Here is a 17,996-nt window from a genome sequence, read left to right on the forward strand (position 1 = left end):
GGGGAAAGAAGGATGTGTTTCTGCATATGGTGACCTCTGTGGGATTGTGCTTGTTGTCACAGGGTCATTTACTGTGTTGTTTCAAGGGTGGGGTCTTCGTGCTTTTAGTCGGTTAGGAAACCAGCGGTACTTGGGCTTACATTTCACCTCTTGTTTTTTCTTTCATACTGTCTGCGCAGAGAAAGCGCAGGCTGGATTTAAACTGGGGCTGCTGTTTTCTTCTCCTGGAGATTGGTGAAACTTTCCTTGAACAGAGAGCAAAAGGAATTTGTTGGAGCTTTTGCAATAGCAGTGATGCGTCAAGGTTAGAAAAAGTCTAACCATGCATGAGGCTCCAGGGTCTGGTGGTACAGGAGAAAAAAGTTTGCCTGAAAATCAAAACTGTTGTCTCTAGAGTGCAGGAATGCATTTTCCTTTTGACTGTCGTGGGAAATGCAAAGCCAGGAACTGGCCCAGCAGTAAACTGATTTGGGGCTTGATTTCTTCACCCTTACACTGAGCACCTTATTTCAGAGGGCCTATTCGTGAAAGCAGCAGTAGTGCTCACGCAGGAGGATGCTGTTCTGTTCAGTAGAGGGGGCAGAACCATCCCTTCTGAGGCTGCTTGAGCTACTGCTTGCTTTGGAAAGCAGCACAGCAACCTTCCTTCCCCTCTGCTATTTTCTTTGTGGGATTTATTTATTAAAAGTGAACCGAAGGATGTGCTGTGAACACCAGATTAACATGGCTATGCAAACGAAGACCCCTGGTATTTGATAACTTACTGAGTGAGTGTGATTGCCTGGTCACCAGCTGTTAGAGTGAATCCTGGTGGAGGACAGGCAAAGGGGAAAGTCATCACTAGATTAAATAAGAAAAAAGCAAATAAAACCATCAATAACTCGCTAACAAAATACTTACCTCCCTGTCATCCTCAGGAATCCATTTCTTGTAGTTCTGCAATTCCCTGTTTTCTCTAGCTGAAGAAATGGTGTCATTATATTAAAAAAAATGCTGAAAGGATATAGCCATTAAATAAAATTTACATAGAATGTCTTCGTATATAATGTTTTTTTACCCAGGAATATGAAAGGTACCTTCTTCTAAAACAGCATGGTTGTAGCTTAGTTCATGTATTCCTAAATACAGCTAAGTAAGCTGTCAACTTAAAGATTTGTCTAAGTTAGTAGCATTTCTCTTAAATACAGCCTGTTAATGTTAGCATAAATGAATGGAAGGAGATAAGGAATGCTGTGCGCAACTGTGACACAAGCTATGTTCAAGTGAGACTACTAAAAGAATTAGTAGCCTCAAACAGAAAGGGGGGAATTGATAGCGTATTTCCATACATTCTGTATGGTATGTCTAAATATTTTGATGGTTTTAATATTTTGTACCAGCTGTGGAAACTGGTTTGCTGCTAGGTGACTGTAAAAGTGAGATTTGGTAAATAATTGAAGTTTGATTTCACCGGAGCTCTGATTCTTAAAGTCGCTTTCCCTCGCCGTTTTTTTAAACAATGGCTGCATCAGCCGGACGGATGGCACTGTCGAGGGGCTGCAGCTGAGCACCCCCGGTGCTGCTCCAAGCCTGGATGTCTCATCTCTCCAAGGAAGCTGCACCCAGGAGCACTCTGCCACCTGCTCTTCCAGACCCGGCGTTTCTCATTCAAACTGAGATGACCCGTCGTGTTGAGCCGCGTGCAAGTAATTTCTATAGGATTGGCTTAACATGCAGTAGCGCCGTCTGCCTGTGCACGGTTGGCTTCCACTGCTGGTCAATGGGAGTCTCTGCTGACAAATAAAAATGGAATTGAATAGAAGGGAGTTGAAAGTCAAAAGGGCCCTGTAATAATTTTAGAGTGCCTGAGGCACCACGCTGAAGCCCTGGCATTATAAATAAGGGTAATGTACTAGAGACTGAATTGCAATCAAAGCAGCTGTAAGAACGTGGAGTGTGCGCTGAGCTTCTTTAAGGTGCGTGGAGTTAGATTATGATCTGTAGGCAGTGCAGGCAAATCAATATTTGCTCACTGACGTATGTAGGGACCTTAAAGCCTGTGATTAGAAAGGCCGAAGGGATGTGGGGAATGTGAGATGAAGGCTCCAGAGCCAGGAGTGAGAGAGCTGTATTGGAGCAGCCCGACCCTCTGGTTGTCTCAAAATGTTTCCAGGGGCTGACTGTCCTCCCGGCTCACCACGGCTCATCTCCTGGACCATCTGCGTGATGATGTAGCCTGCTGACCTCTTGCTGCATTTCACGGTAATTACATCTACCTAAAATACTAAAAAAACCAAACAAACCCCTGTTTATGAATAAGGTTGGTGGGAGGATGGGAAGAATCCGAATGTCCTGGCTGAGCTCACTGATCCTGACATAAACTGGAGTAAATCCAGTACTGTCACTGGGCCCGTGAGTGTTAATAGCAGCTCATGGCAAGTTGCACGGGCTGCCCCAGAAGGGCTGGAGCTGAGTCAGGGTCAGGCAGGGGAAGCGTAAGGGTTGGCCTTGGTGCCTGCTGAAGCTGGGCAGATGCTGTGGGCCACCCTTGGGACAGCTGGTACAATGGCATGGCTTTAATAGCTGGATGGTGAGGTGTGATGGCAGGGAGGAGAGCGAGCGCTTCTTGAGTTGGGACTCACTGTCTGATTTCAAGTGCTGGTGGCTGAATTTACCAGCTCAATGCATTTATTCCCTTATAACCCTCTCAGCCACCATGGGCTGCGTGTGTCCTGCTTTGTGCCATGTGCAGGATGACAGTCCCTTTTTCTGCAAAGGTGAATGGGCTTGGGAAGAACACCAGTTAAAGGGTGCCACATACTGCTGCGTTTTGGGTGCAGACATACCCACAAATCTTGCTCCCACCAAATTGCAGCATGCAGGGAGAGTTTTACTGGTAAACGGGTGTAAATCTTCAAGCCCCCAAGCTGAAATGTACCATTTGATAAAGTTTCCAGGCACTTTCTGGCTGGTGCAGTGTTTTGGTTTTTTTTTTTTTTCCTTCTGATTTTTTCTCCCCCCTTCATGGTCTTGCAGCTGCCCAAGGTGCAGCCAGACAAGTGGAGGAGGGTCCCTGCCTGGCCTGCAGCTCCCTCCCTCGCCATTCTTGGGGTGATTTGGGGTTATTTTGGTGTGTCAGTGAGGCAAAGCTGGGCTCTCCGGGGCTGAGGTCAGTGGGACCCGAGGAAGGCCGTGATCGTCTTGAGGCTTTGAAGGGCTTTGCACCGAGCCCTGTCCCCGCTGGAGGGGACGCTGGTGGTGTTCAAGATGAAGGCCTTGCAGCCCTTGCTGTCGTGTGTGCCCGTGTCCCCCCCGGCCCCCGAGGTCTGTCCTTGTCGCAGGGGCTCTGTGCTGCTTTCTGCGTGGGGCCGTGTCCGTGAGTCCTGCAGGGAGCTGTCTGTCCTGGCTTCCCCACCAAAGGGCTGCTCCCCCTGGGGAAGGGGAGAGGGGAGTCGTCCGCATCCCGCCCCACCGTTGCCTGCCCTGCTGGTGGTGACTCGGCCCTGGGGGTGGCTCGGTTCCCCTCGGGGCTTTCCCCGGCTCGGATCTGGGGCTCAGCGGGGCTTTTGCACCTCTTGGGTGCTGTTTCTTGGTGCCCCCTGCTCTCCCTCCCCCTCCCACACAGGCATGGAGCGGTTCTGGAGAAGGAGCTTTTAATTGAAAAGACAAGAGGAAAGGTCCCATCCAAGCTGGTCTAACCCCTCCCTACCCCCCTCCCCGGCGCCCCCTTCAACAAGTACCCCCCCTCCTCTCCCACCCCCCACTCCCCCCATCTCCATCCCTCTCACCCCTGTCTAATCCCCGCCCCCCCCTCACACCCCCACGTTGGCCGCAAGAGCCCTGCGCTTGCTGGGTGGCATTGGCAAGGAGCTCTGCGCCTGCCTCTTCCTCCGCTTGCCTGCCGTGGCAGGTGGGGATGGTGGCAGGTCCATCCCCGCATCCTGCCACGGCTCCTGGGGCTCCATCCCGCCGCCGTTGACTATTTTGAGGCTCAGCATGGCGTCGCTGAGCTCGGGGATGCAGTAGTCAGGGGTGAGCATCTCCTCAGGCAGCGAGAGCGAGCTGAAGTCGCGGTGGGGGGTGGCTGCGCCGGTGCCGCCAGCATCCCCAGGCATGGGGCTGCTGCTGGGAGCATGCTGGCTGACCGCCAGCCCGCCCAGGGAGCAATCAAAGAGCATTAGGGCCTCTTGGAGAGCCACTTTCTCAGCCACAGCAAGGGCATCTCCAAGGGCTTGGCTGGGGGGGACGTCGCTCCCCGGGGGGATGTCGCTGCCCGGGGGTGCCCCCGCAGGGGTGGCCGTGCTGGAGATGTTGATCTTCGCCAGCTGCCCCTCGATGTGCTGGTAGCCGGGGATGGCTGTCAGCAGCACCGGAGGGGCTGGGGCCACCCCACTCCTCTGATTTTTGTAGGGTGCGAGGTATCGTGGTTGGCCCTGGGGGGTCCCTGGGGCTGCCCAGGCCAGGGGGGCCCCGCAGCCCCCGGGACCCCACAGGGCAGCACCCGGCAGAGAAGCGGCGCCTTGGCCGAGCGTGGCGGTGGCTGGCGGAGGCAGGTGGGTGGTTGTCCACTGGATGCGGAAGACGCGGGGGTCGAAGAGGCAGCCACATGGAGCCCTCTGCAGCCCTGTGTGGGTGAGGGGGAGCCGTGCTGGGGCGGGGAGACTCTCCAGGGGCACCCGCCGAGCCGGCCCCGATGGCCGACATCCCCCAGCTCTGGGCCAGGGGCGTGGGGAGCTTGTGGCCGGGGCGATCCCCACGGGGTGAGCTGCTGTGCCGGTGGGACGGGGTTGCAAATCGGGGAGGAGACTTGCATCTAGAAGGTGAAACGGGAGAGGTGGCCCCAAATATTTGGGGAATTCTCTGCAGATGGGCTTTCCTGGGCACGCGCCGCCCGGGCGAGGGCAAGGATGCTCACCGGGGCTTGGTGAACCCCCATGTGAAAAGTGCCGGGGGAAGGGGTGTGATGGGGATGGGGAAGGTGCCAGAGCAGACTGGGGTGCCATACCTGCTGGTGGTGCCTGGGGGGCCTGGGGTGGCTGGGCTGCAGGGAAGGGCTGCTCCCGCGCGGGCAGGCGGCACAGGTTGGCTGAGCCTAAGAGAGAGAGGAGCGATGGCCGGCGGTCACCTCTGCTCTTGCCCCCCAAGAGCATCCCTGGGCTGCAGGGGTTGGGGTTGAGGTCGGTCCCTACCTTGAGGGTAGAAGGTTTTGGGGAGCGTGAATGTCTGGAAAAGCTGGGGCGCCGGGGGGCCCCAGGGCCCAGGCAGTGGGAGCTGCACTGGTGGCCGCGCCATGGTCCCTTCTGGCTGTTGGCTGCCAAGGACTCTTTGGCGTCTCCCTGGAAGGAATGCGGGGGCTCCCTGTGTTCCACCCCACCCCCAAGAGCCTCCCCAGCTCCTCCTGGGGAGGGAAAGGGTTAAGTGAGGCTGGGGTGCCCCCGGGGCCTACAGGCGGCTCTCAGGGTCTGCGGGTGCAAATCCTCTTTGCTTTCAACAGTATTTTTCCGGTGGGGGAAGAAGAACAAGTTGATTCAGCCGAGCCGAGCGGGGACCAAGCTGCAGCCGCAGCCTCCTTGCGCCAGATGGCAAATGCGTTTGCGACTGTTGCCCGTGCTTCTGTTCGCTGCGTTGACCGGAGCGAGGCAGAAATAGGAAAAAGGACCTCGAGGGCGCGAAGGAAGGTCACGCGGTGTCGCTCGGTGGCACGCTTTCCCCCAGCCCTCGCTCCAGTAGTGCTGTCAGGTCTTTTAGTCTCCTGATGGGAAAAGCAGCAGCTCTGGATCCCCCTCGGAGGGGGCGGCGCTTTCCCTGGGTGCGTGACACCCAGGAGGAGACGGTACCCGCCGCCGCGTGCTCCCAGAAAAGGACTGGATTCTGCCCAACGTCCGGTGTCGGGGCGCTGGGGCTGTTTGTGCTCTACGGGACCCCAGGGATGGGGTTAGTACATCCCCTCCTCGTGCTTGGAGGATTCGGCACTAGCAAGGACCCCCTGGTACCAAGGACACAGGCCTCTCGCTCCCGCTGTGTGAACAGTGTGTGGCCTGGGGGAGTCGGGACAACTGCCGTGAACCGGAGGCCAAAGATCTCTCCTGGCCTGGATCCTGTTAATTAAAGAGATGGCGCTCTGTTGGTGAGGCACCTCTGGCTGCAAGATTGTGCAAGGCCATCTGCTGCGTAACTTGTGGCAGGGACCGATGCTGGGGGCGTGAAGGCAAGCGCGCTTCTAAAACCATAAAACTCCGTTTCATTTCAGAGCGCAGCTGAGCCACCCCGCTCCTCAACACTCTGCCATCTGCACCGCTGTGGCTGGGACCGGGCAGTGCTGCACATCCCAAAGGCCACCAAGTCACACCCGTGTCCCTGCTGCTTTGCCGGGAGCTTCTGCGATGCGAGCGATGTTCTGGGGGCTGATCTCTTGGACTGCAGCTACTCCGTCCCTGACCAGCAGCTGGTCAGGAGGGTTGCGTCCCAGGTGGAATTCCACCTCTCTGACGAGAACCTGGCCAAGGATGCTTTCCTCCTGAAACATGTCCAGAAGAACAAGATGGGCTTCGTCAGCATCAAACTGCTGACGCCCTTGAAGAAGGTAGGCAGCCCGTTGCGTTGGCCAGCCGGGGTGGGAAGTGGCCTCCACGTGGAGGATGCCTGGGTGTCTGGGTGTGCTCTGGCTGTCTGCGGTGAGGTGCTCGGGGAGGACCAGGCTCTGCTCAGGCTGCCTGTGTCCCGGCAAAGCGCTGGTGGTGCAGAGCTGGGCCCTGCTGTCTGCCTTCAACGTGCTGCAGCAGTTCTCCACCCAGGGAGGGTGGCTGGGGAAGCGGTGAGGGGTCCTCAAACCCCAAGCCCAGGGCTGGGTTCACCTCTTCTGCCCGTGGTTCCCCCAGGCTGCTTTGAGAGAGGAGAGCTCGTCCTCCGGCGCTGAGGCTCCTTTACATTTGGGTTTGGGGCTTTCTCTTTTCTTTTGTTTTTCATCACGACTAGATGAATGAGCAGCGCAGTTTATTAACGCAACGGTACAGGTGCTTTTGGATTGCCCGTGATAAATAGACTGTCTGCAAAGCACGTGCAGGTGACAATACCATTGCCTACAAGCGCGTTAAGTGATGAAAGAAAAGAGCTCTAAAGAATTCTAAGTTTCCCAGGGAAGCACTCAGTACAGCCGAGTGTTCGAATCTCACACAGTAGGCAACCCTATGGCGGGGGGGGAGAGAGGCTCAGCCCGTTGAGCGATCCCAAAAGTCAGTGATGTCCTCCCGACTTGTCTGTGATGGTGTCTTCCCTGACATTTCTCCTCTCTTAAGCCCTTTTATGTTTTCTGAGTTTTTCGGTGGAGCTTGAGTGACTCTAGTCATACATACCTTTCCTTTGATTGGTATAAAGTTCTCTCACTTTGCTTTTAAAGGTGTATGCTAGAGAAAATTCAGAGCGCGTGCTCAGTGGGGGGGTGGTCGCACCTTGGAGGTGGGTAACTTTGGGGGTGGAGGTGTGTTTTGGTGTTGTAATGAGCAAAGTTCACCCAAAGGACCTGCTGTTGCGTGTGAGTACCCCAGAACTGGGCACGTGTGATAGAAACCAGAAGTGTAGGGCATTAGCTCAACAGAACCCCCATTGTGTTACCTCCTTGCTTCAGTGGATTCAATGCAGGGAGCAAGCGTTCTCGTTCCGATCATTCCGGTTCCCTATCCCTGCGATCACAGAGCCTGGCCACGGGGTCTCGGCTCCGCTCCACCCTCCGTGTTCCTTTTCAGAGTCAGCGTACCAAGCTCCCCTGGTGTTGCTGACGTCTAAAGTTGCAGGTCACGTTGCTTAGGGAGCTACCACGGAACCGATTCTTTACGTGTGCACTGCGTTCCTCCCTGGAGGTTCACCTTCCCTTGGGGGAGGGGGGGGGTCCAGGGGCGTGTGTCATACCGACAGGTCACCTCCATCCAGCAATCATTCCACGGGCTGTGGCTGTGCCCGGGAGGCCCGGGGGTCTCTCCCTGCCCTTGGCGGCCATGCCCTGGGCCCAGCTGCTGGGTGTCCCTGGCGCCTGCTCTGCCACTCGGCTCACAAGGAGAAGCCTGGTGCTGTTCCTCTTCTCTCAGGCCATGGCAGGAACCAAGCGTGCAGCGCAGAGACCGCCCCTATTAGCCGTCCCCTCTCTGCGCCAGAGCTAAAGCCTATGCAGCCCCGCAGCCAGGAGGAGCAGGGACTTGATGTGGCTGGACACAACCCCTTTTCGTGGGGCGTAAGGGGGGTGATTTCGGCAGCCGCAGCCTGGAGGCAAGCCAAAGTGTAACCAGAGCCATAGGTTGGGATGGTGGGTGCCAAGAGCCCGCCACGGAAGTAAGCCAGGCTTTGAGAAACAAGTGCGCGGAGGTGACCCCGGTGTGGTGGAAGGAAAGGTTGGTCGTATTCAGACGTGGACCATTTGGATCCGTGACCAAAGCCCAGCCAGGCAAAGGACAGACAGCTCTTCCAAACTGTCAAAATAGCCCATTGCTGCTATTGCCGTCACATCCCCTTGTCCCACTGAAACCCAGCTGCGCAGCCTTTGTATTAAACACGCGCGTTGGCCGTGTTTGTATGGGATACCAAAGGCGCTTCAGCCATGGGTGAAACTTCCACAGCTCACCTGTGACTTGAACCTTTCTGAGAGTTCTTTGCCTACCTCGGTTTGTGGGAAGATGTTCGGATCTTACCTCAAACCCTGGCAAGTCTCCTTTTCCTCTAGGATTTAGTATTTTGAGTACTGAGAGATTAAGAGAGGTAGTCTCCTTGCCATTTTGTGCGTTGGTGCCAAAATGGATCTGTACCTTCAGACTATGTAAATAAGGGCATGTAGGCCACAGACATTCCTTTGGTTGTGGTGATGCCAGAGGTGAAAGACAGGGGTTTGGTTCCCTCTGCAGGAACTCTGCAGAGATGTAGAGAGCATGCACGGTTTCCTCACCGTTCCTTACCAAGGCACCAAGGGACACTTGCTACCACGCTGTCAGGGGAGGTTCGGACTTGACATGAGGAGACATTTCTTTGCCAAGAGGGTGGTCACACCCTGAAACAGGCTTCCTGGAGAGGTGGTGGATGCCCCGTGCCTGTCAGTGTTGAAGAGGCATTTGGACAATGCCCTTAATACCATGCTTGAACTTTTGGTCAGCCCTGAAACGGTCAGGTAATCGGACTAGATGATGGTTGTAGGTTTCTTCCAGCTGAACTGTTCCATTCTATTCTGTTCTGTTCTACTCTGCTCTGTTCCCTGTGCTCACCATAAGTCAAATACCAACGAGACTGTTATTTGCCTGAAACGCCAGGGGGGTTTCAGCTCCAAAACCACTTTGAAGGACACATAACACAAAGGTTGCAAGTGGAAACAGGCTATTATTTTTATTTTTCTGAGTCTGTTTCAGAGCTGATGCTCACAAGCCTTAACACAATGTGCCTGTGTAGCCAGGAGCAGGCTGATGCATTCTTCAGTTGAGCTTGAGAAAACATCCTTTGCATCCTGGCAAAGGCAAGTCCCAGAGCTACAGAAAGTAGCAGGAGGAATACAGGCCAAGCAGTCCCTGTTTCCTGAAGAGTGAGAACGTGCAGAATGAGGATCAGGACCGACCACACACAAAAGAAGAAGAAGGAGGAGGAGGAGGAGGAGGCGTGTGGTACCGTGGGGTATTTTCCAAAGTATGACAGGTAGAGGTGAAAAGCGTATTTTTGCGTTTGGCAACTTGCTCCGCCGCTGTGCTTCTTGGCCAACGATGCACAAAAGGCGCTCTCGTGCCGGCCCTGCGCTTGATTTGCGTGCAGGGAGAGGTGAAAAGTGGCAGCTCCTGATGGGGCAGCAAGCCTGGAGCCCTTCCAAGCACAGGCTGTTTTGCCCAAGCCATAAGCCCTGGGGAAATGGAGCTAAGGGAAGAGCAGAGCTCGCTCCCGCTCCCGCTCCAGACTTGCACTGGGCAAGAGAGCCCGAGAGAGGCAGGGCACGAGCGGTGCCTTGGAGGTGCAAGAGCAGCAGGCAGGGAGCTAGGCGAAAGGGCCCAGAGGAGCCCTGACAAGGGGCTGTGCTCAGTGCTACAGAGGACAAGAAGCAACCCCCGGGAGCATCCCTTGGAGCCCGGCCTGGGAGTCCGAAAGCTTCCTCCCCCCGGATGCGGGGCACGAGGGCCACCTTCGTGGAGCACGAGCAGCGGGCACCTAGCCACAACGGCCCAAAGGAGCCCTGGCGAGGGGCCGTGCTCAGTGCTGCAGAGGAAGGCAAAAAACCCCCGGGGACACTTGCTAGCCCACCGTGGGGGAAAAAAAGCCTTCCTCCCCCTAGCTGCAGGGCACGAGAGGCCATCTTCGTGGTGCACGAGCAGCAGGCAGTAACCTAGCCAAAATGGACCGGAGGAGCCCTGGCAAGTGGTCCTGCTCAGTGCTGCAGAGGAAGGCAAAAAACCCCCGGGGCCCAGTGCCAATCTGCGGCGGGGGAAAATTCCTTCCTGACCCCAGAGCTGGCGATCGGCTATTCCCTGAGCACGTGAGCAAGACCTGCCTCCTGGTCCCGCAGGCTGGTCACGCCTCCCAGGGGATGCCCAGCCCCAGATTTCGTCAAGGCCGCTACCCAAGATGATTTTGCTCCTTTGGAGGAAGCTCTCCTCTTCGGGATGCACCCGAGACTCCTCCCAGGCATCTCCCAGAGTCTTTTAGCCTCTGCTTTAACTACCTAACACCTCAGGTAGCAGCCCCAGACTCTTCCAAGGAAGCTACCCAAGATGATTTTTCTCCTTTGCAGGAAGCTCTCTCCTCTGGGATCGACCCAAGACTCCTCCCAGGCATCTCCCAGAGTGTTTTGACCTCTGCGTTCGGGACCAGAGATCCCAGCTGCCTGCCCCAGACTCCTCCAAGTAAGTAGCTCAAGACATTTTTTTTCTCCTGTAGAGAAATCTCTCAACTCTGACAGCCACCTGAGACTCCTCCCAGGCATCTCCTAGAGTCTTTTGGCCTCTGCTTTACGTACCTAAGATCTCAGGTAGCAGCCCCAGACTCTTCCAAGGAAGCTACCCAAGATGATTCTTCTCTTTTGCAGGAAGCTCTCTCCTCCAGGATTGACCCAAGACTCCTCCCAGGCGTCTCCCAGAATGTTTTGACCTCTGTGTTCGGGACCGGAGATCCCAGCTACCTGCCCCAGACTTCTCCAAGTAAGTAGCTCAAGACATTTTTTTTCTCCTGTAGAGAAATCTCTCAACTCCAACAGCCACCTGAGACTCCTCCCAGGCATCTCCTAGAGTCTTTTGGCCTCTGCTTTACGTACCTAAGATCTCAGGTAGCAGCCCCAGACTCTTCCAAGGAAGCTACCCAAGATGATTCTTCTCTTTTGCAGGAAGCTCTCTCCTCCAGGATTGACCCAAGACTCCTCCCAGGCGTCTCCCAGAATGTTTTGACCTCTGTGTTCGGGACCGGAGATCCCAGCTACCTGCCCCAGACTCCTCCAAGTAAGTAGCTCAAGACATTTTTTTTCTCCTGTAGAGAAATCTCTCAACTCCGACAGCCACCTGAGACTCCTCCCAGGCATCTCCTAGAGTCTTCTGTCCTCTGCTTTACCTACCTAAGGTCTCAGGTAGAAGCCCCAGACTCCTCCAAGGAAGCTACCTTTGAGGTTTTTTTCTTTTTTGGAGGAAGCTCTGCCCTCCGGGATCCCCCTGTGACTCCTTCCAGGCGTCTCCTAGAGTCTTTTGGCCTTTTCTTATAAGGACCTGAGATCCCAGGTAGCAGCCCCAGACTTGTCTAATGAGGCTACCCCGGATGATTTTTCTCCTTTGGAGGAAGCTCTTTCCTCCGGGATCCACCCGAGAATCCTCCCAGGCATCTCCCAGAATCTTTTGGCCTCTGCTTTACGGACCTAAGATCCTAAGAAAAGATAGCTATGAAAAGGCCAAAAGGCTCTGGGAGATGCCTGGGAGGAGTCACAGGTGGATCCCAAAGGGGAGAGCTTCCTCCAAAAAAGAAAAAACCTCAAGGGTAGCTTCCTTTTAGGAGTCTGGGGCTGCTACCCAAGATCTTGCACGAGCAGCAGGCAGTAACCTAGCCAAAACGGACTGGAGGAGCCCTGACAAGTGGTCCTGCTCAGTGCTGCAGAGGAAGGCAAAAAACCCCCGGGGCCCAGTGCCAATCTGCGGCGGGGGAAAATTCCTTCCTGACCCCAGAGCTGGCGATCGGCTATTCCCTGAGCACGTGTGAGCAAGACCTGCCTCCTGGTCCCGCAGGCTGGTCACGCCCCCCAGAGGATGCCCAAGCCCTGTTCTCCCTGAACCTGGAGCCATCTCGGGGCTTCCGAGAGTGGCCAAGTGCCCCCGGCCTGATCGACCTTGGGGGCAAGAATCCTTCCCACGCCTTCGGGCCACCAGCGGGTGCTCCAAAGCACTGGGAGCCCTGGCAACATCTCTGCATCCCACTTCTTACGGCTGCTGCCACTGGTTCCGCAGGGAGTGAGGACGGCGAGCTCTGCAGTGCTCCTCAAGAAGGCATTCCCTTGGTCTTGCCACAGCTCTCCATCCAAAAAAGCCTGATGGCCTCGGGCACCTCCAGGGCTTGGTGGTTCTTCTCGTCTCCAGCAGCCTGGTGCAGCCTCCGGTCTTCCTCCCTCAGCGCCCGGCAAGTAATTCCAGCGGCTCCTCACAGACTTCCTCTGGGATGTCTCTGGGCCGCCTGCCAGGCAGACTGGCAGTGGGACAGGGGAGGCTGCCCATTTTATAGTGCCCCGGGGCATTGTGACTGCTGCGTTGCCGGGTGGTGGCACTGCGACACGGGGGGGTGGTGTGAGGGGGCCCCCCGTGCGCAGCGCTGCCCGCCGCCCCTCGGCCCAGCATCCTTCGGAGGAAGGCCTTTGGGGCGCCGGCCCCGGGGGCTGTGTTGCGTTACCGAGTCCAGAAGTTTGGCAGAAAATAAACCGCCTTGCGTTCCAGCTTATCCTCAGATGTCAGAGGGGCTGGGGACGGCTGGGTTTAATTTCTGAGTGATGTCCAATTCGACGCTCTAAGGGCGGTCGCGTTCAATGTGCTGAACTATCACGATGAGGGATGCCCTTAATAGCGTACTGCACTCTGGCTTAGCTGCGTTCAACGCACGAGAATGACCAGACTTAGGGAGTTTGGTTGCGCTAACAAATTATCACGACTAGATGAATGAGCAGCGCAGTTTATTAAAGCAACGGTACAGGTGCTTTTGGATTGCCCGTGATAAATAGACTGTCTGCAAAGCACGTGCAGGTGACAATACCGTTGCCTACAGGCGCGTTAAATGATGAAAGAAAAGAGCTCTAAAGAATTCTAAGTTTCCCGGGGAAGCACTCAGTACAGCCGAGTGTTCAAATCTCACACAATAGGCAACCCTATGGCGGGGGGGAGAGAGGCTCAGCCCATCGACTGATCCCAGAAGTCAGCAATGTCCTCCCGACTTGTCTGTGATGGTGTCTTCCCTGACATTTCTCCTCTCTTAAGCCCTTTTATGTTTTCTGAGTTTTTCGGTGGAGCTTGAGTGACTCTAGTCACACATACCTTTCCTTTCGTATAAAGTTCTCTCGGTTTGCTTTTAAAGGTATACGTTAGAGAAAATTCAGAGCGCGTGCTCAGTGGGGGGCGGTCGCACCTTGGAGGTGGGTAACTTTGGGGGTGGAGGTGTGTTTTGGTATTATAATGAGCAGAGTTCACCTGAAACATGTCCAGAAGAACAAGATGGGCTTCGTCAGCATCAAACTGCTGACGCCCTTGAAGAAGGTAGGCAGCCCGTTGCGTTGGCCAGCCGGGGTGGGAAGTGGCCTCCACGTGGAGGATGCCTGGGTGTCTGGGTGTGCTCTGGCTGTCTGCGGTGAGGTGCTCGGGGAGGACCAGGCTCTGCTCAGGCTGCCTGTGTCCCGGCAAAGCGCTGGTGGTGCAGAGCTGGGCCCTGCTGTCTGCCTTCAACGTGCTGCAGCAGTTCTCCACCCAGGGAGGGTGGCTGGGGAAGCGGTGAGGGGTCCTCAAACCCCAAGCCCAGGGCTGGGTTCACCTCTTCTGCCCGTGGTTCCCCCAGGCTGCTCTGGGAGAGATCATGCCTTAACTAAAAAACTGCAGGGAAGCACTGGTGGTGTGATGTACAGGGAAGCTGTGTCTTCTTGCCATGGTCCGGGAGCACAGGCGACCTTCTCCCACAAATCCTGAAAGGGGGATATTGCCTTGCCATGACCTCAGGTTGATGGGGTTGCAGCCTGCCTCGATGATGGGTTTAGGGTGGTCCCTGCCTGGGGAGACTCACAGTGACACAGTGGCCCCCTCTGTCCCTCAGGTGAAATACCTGACGCATGACTGGTGGCTGACGCTTTACACCCTGCAGTTCTCAGAGCTGCTGGAGGTGAACAAGGAGGGCACCAAAGTGAGGCGGTGGGTGATAGCATATGTCCATACATTCTGTATGGTATGTCTAAATATTTGTTGGTTTTAATATTTTGTACCAGCCGTGGAAACTGGTTTGCTGCTAGGTGACTGTAAAAGTGAGATTTGGTAAATAATTATTAGAAATCTTATACTAACACTATGATTGAAAAAAGAGACAGAAGTGTAGCCAAGTAATTAACTAGTAGAGGTAGTTACTCCTAAGTTTTACAGTTCTTTGCTCTTATGACTGGATGTTCCTGTACATTAGATAAGATTAATATTGAAACTGACCATATATGACTGAAACCATGTTAAGCTCCAAGATCAAAGAACAAGGATGACGAACAAGACTTGAAGGTCAGCCAACAGAATTTGAAATGGATCGGTGGTCGCAAAAGCAGCCCTTTGACTCAAATGAAGAACCGTTGCATGTGATCAGATGTAGGCAATACTATGATACTCAGTTACAATAATTTTTATGTATATGTATACTAATCTGATTAATATGTAATTGGTTACTCCATATAACCTGTTGAAGCTGTGGCACGCGTGCTAGGTGGAACTATCCCCCGTGCATCCAGCGCTGCAATAAAGAATGCCTACTTTCTAAAACTCCAAAATGAGTCTTAGAGAGTTTCTTCGACTGGCTTTTCGGTATCATGGGTCCCCATCCCCGAGTCCCTGCTGAGTGTCCCCCCCAGCAGACTGCTGCTGGCCTGGGAGCTGCTGCCCCTGGAGCAGGACGTGCTGCTGCTGCTCCAGAAGAATTTCCTCAAGACCATCACGAGGATGTTCAGCCCCTTCGGCACCATCGCATCCTGCGGCCGGGCCGCAAGCTGCCCTCGGATGTGCGGAAATACACGTCAGACTTCCCCGAGCTGCTGAGCAAGCACTGCGCACTGGTGGAGTACAAGAGCCTGGGGAGCGCTTCAGCCTTGAGGAGCCTTGAGGACCTCGGCCACCAGAGCTGTCCGCGTGGCGAGAGCATCAGGGTGGTCCGGCTCTGCGGGAAGGGCTCCAAGAAGACAGCCGGGGCCGAGAGGGAGGTGGCGGAGGAGCTGGTGGACCAGCCGGGTTGGAAAGCGCAGGCGGTGGCCGCGACCTTCCCCAACGGCCTCGGGGACTCCCTGCTCTGCAGCTCCCCGGAGTTGAACGGTGCCCAGGCGCTGCCACCCCTCCTCCTGCACAAGGACCCCGTGGCACCCTCCTGGCCCGGCAGCAACTTCAAGCCCAGCAATTTCAGCAATGCCTTCACTGGATTGCTCCTCGCCAGCAAAGTCTTCCCTCCGCTCGGGACAGGCTTGGGCACAGGCAGCTGCTACGGCCTCTGCTCCAGCACTGAGAGCACTCGTGGCTGCGGCTGGGGGAGTGGGGTGGGTGCCTGGGCACCCTGGCCCAGCAGCCCCTCTCCAGATGCCAAACCTCTTGCCGGCAATCCTCCGGCAGCGACGTGGGTGCCTGAGCCCCTCGGCCTGCGGGATGCGGTGCTTTGCCTGCCCCACTGTTGTCCCAAAAGTGGGGTCATTCACCCGGTGTGCAAAATGCCAATATAAACACAGAGCAGAGGTATTTTATTCCAGTTCTTGTTTACGCAAAGATGGGGGCTAGGTGGTAATCCGCAAAGCTAGCACCCCTCATGCCTAAACGGGCAAGCAATTTATACAGTTCAGTTATACATATTCAATTTCCAAAGTTCTTCCAAAAACTATTACTGGGAGTTGCTTATCTCGCACAGTTTCCATTGGGCTAAAGTTTCCCTGCTTGGAATTAAAGGTACAGTGTTCTTTTCTTTTACAGCACATGCTCAAGGAGAGTTGGGGGGGGTAAGTCTTTTTGGTGTGGAATTGAGTTGGTGGTCATGATCTCCCCCTGCCACCTTTCTTTACCTTTCCTCCAGTTTTCGAAGATTTTTCTGACTTCATGCCTATTAGCAATTATTCAACTTTTTGGCGCCTCCTGGGGTAGGATGTTCCCTTCTTCTCAGTCTTTTAGTTCTTCTTCAGGGGCACAGTTGTTAGCAAGGCATGCATTGGTTATACAAAGGGGATCTTGTTTCCCAAGACCTTTGTGGCCTTTTTCGTGTGGCTTAAGTACATAATTTCTTAAGTACATCATTTCCCCCTGTGGTGGGTTGACCCTGGCTGGACGCCAGGTGCCCACCAAAGCCGTTCTATCACTCCCCCTCCTCAGCTGGACAGGGGAGAGAAAATGTAACAAAGAGCTTGTGGGTCGAGATAAGGACAGGAGAGATCACTCACCAATTACCATCACTGGCAAAAGAGACTCCGCTTGGGGAAAATTAACTCAATTTATTACAAATCAACCAGAGTAGGGTAATGAGAAATAAACCCAAATCTCAGAACACCTTCCCTCCACCCCTCCTTCTTCCTGGGTACAACTTCACTCCCGGATTCCCTACCAACCCCCCCCAGCGGTGCAGGGGGACAGGCAATGGGGTTTACGGTCAGTTCATCACACATTATTTTCTGCCGCTTCATCCTCCTCGGGGGAAGGACTCATCACATTCTTCCCCTGCTCCAGCGTGGGGTCCCTCCCACAGGAGACAGTCCTCCACGAACTTCTCCAACATGGGTCCTTCCCACGGCCCGCAGTTCTTCACGAACTGCTCCAGCATGGGTCCTTTCCACGGTGTGCAGTCCTTCAGGAGCACACTGCTCCAGCGTGGGTCCCCCATGGGGTCACAAGTCCTGCCAGAAAAACTGCTCCAACGTGGGCTCCTCTCTCCACAGATCCGCAGGTCCTGCCAGGAGCCTGCTGCAGTGCGGGCTTCCCACAGGGTCACAGCCTCCTTCAGGCACCCACCTGCTCCGGCATGGGGTCCTCCACGGGCTGCAGGTGGAGATCTGCTCCACCGTGGACCTCCATGGACTGCAGCGGGACAGCCTGCCTCACCGTGGTCTTCCCCACAGGCTGCAGGGGAATCTCTGCTCCGGCGCCTGGAGCATCTCCTCCCCCTCCTTCTTCACTGACCTGGGGGTCTGCAGGGTTGTTTCTCTTACATGTTCTCACTCCTCTCTCAGGCTGCCATTTCTGTCTGTCCCAGCAACTTTTTTTTCCTTCTTAAATATGTTATCACAGAGGTGCTGCCTTGGCCGGCGTCAGGTCCGTCTTAGAGCCGGCTGATATTGCCTCTGTCGGACACAGGGGAAGCTTCCAGCAGCTTCTCACAGAAGCCACCCCTGTAACCCCTCCCCGCTACCAAAACCTTGCCACACAAAGCCAATACACCCCCCTTTGAGACTATGAGATCTCTTCATATGAGTCTCATAAGTCTCACTACTTCATTTTATCGTTACATATGCTCTAGCCATGGCCTGTAAAACCAGTCTCTTGATAGAACTTAAAACAACACAAAGTATGATTGTAATAATGACAACAGTGGTCGAAGTTTAAATTAGATTTGCCAGCCATCCAGTAAGGGAGGATCCTGTTCCATGTAATATTTTATTTAACCACCCTATTTCCATTGTTGTTCTTCTTCTTTCTTAGAAAGGTAATATTCCCCAATTTAAAGGATTGTCTGCCAGCTCAGATGGAGGGAGAGAAGCGGTTACACTAACATTCTGGATTTGCCCAAAGGACTGGATAAGCTGTAAAACCAAATTCTCTTGACCTACTGCTAGTACCAAATGGGAT

The 17,996-nt window shown here is 54.8% G+C and overlaps 1 protein-coding gene across 1 annotated transcript; it reads left to right on the plus strand.

Moving 5' to 3' along the window:
• Positions 1 to 6,247: 6,247 nt before the first annotated feature.
• LOC138684081 (uncharacterized) lies at positions 6,248 to 16,043 on the plus strand (the record flags this gene model as incomplete). The annotated part of the gene is given in 4 exon segments (XM_069777799.1): positions 6,248 to 6,562; positions 14,251 to 14,345; positions 14,972 to 15,147; positions 15,150 to 16,043. Coding segments are annotated over 4 exon segments (1,329 nt in total), but the record flags the coding sequence as incomplete, so codon positions are not given.
• Positions 16,044 to 17,996: the final 1,953 nt, after the last annotated feature.

Source organism: Haliaeetus albicilla, unplaced genomic scaffold (genome assembly GCF_947461875.1).
Source record: "Haliaeetus albicilla unplaced genomic scaffold, bHalAlb1.1 scaffold_34, whole genome shotgun sequence".
In the NCBI taxonomy this organism is placed as follows: domain Eukaryota; kingdom Metazoa; phylum Chordata; class Aves; order Accipitriformes; family Accipitridae; genus Haliaeetus; species Haliaeetus albicilla.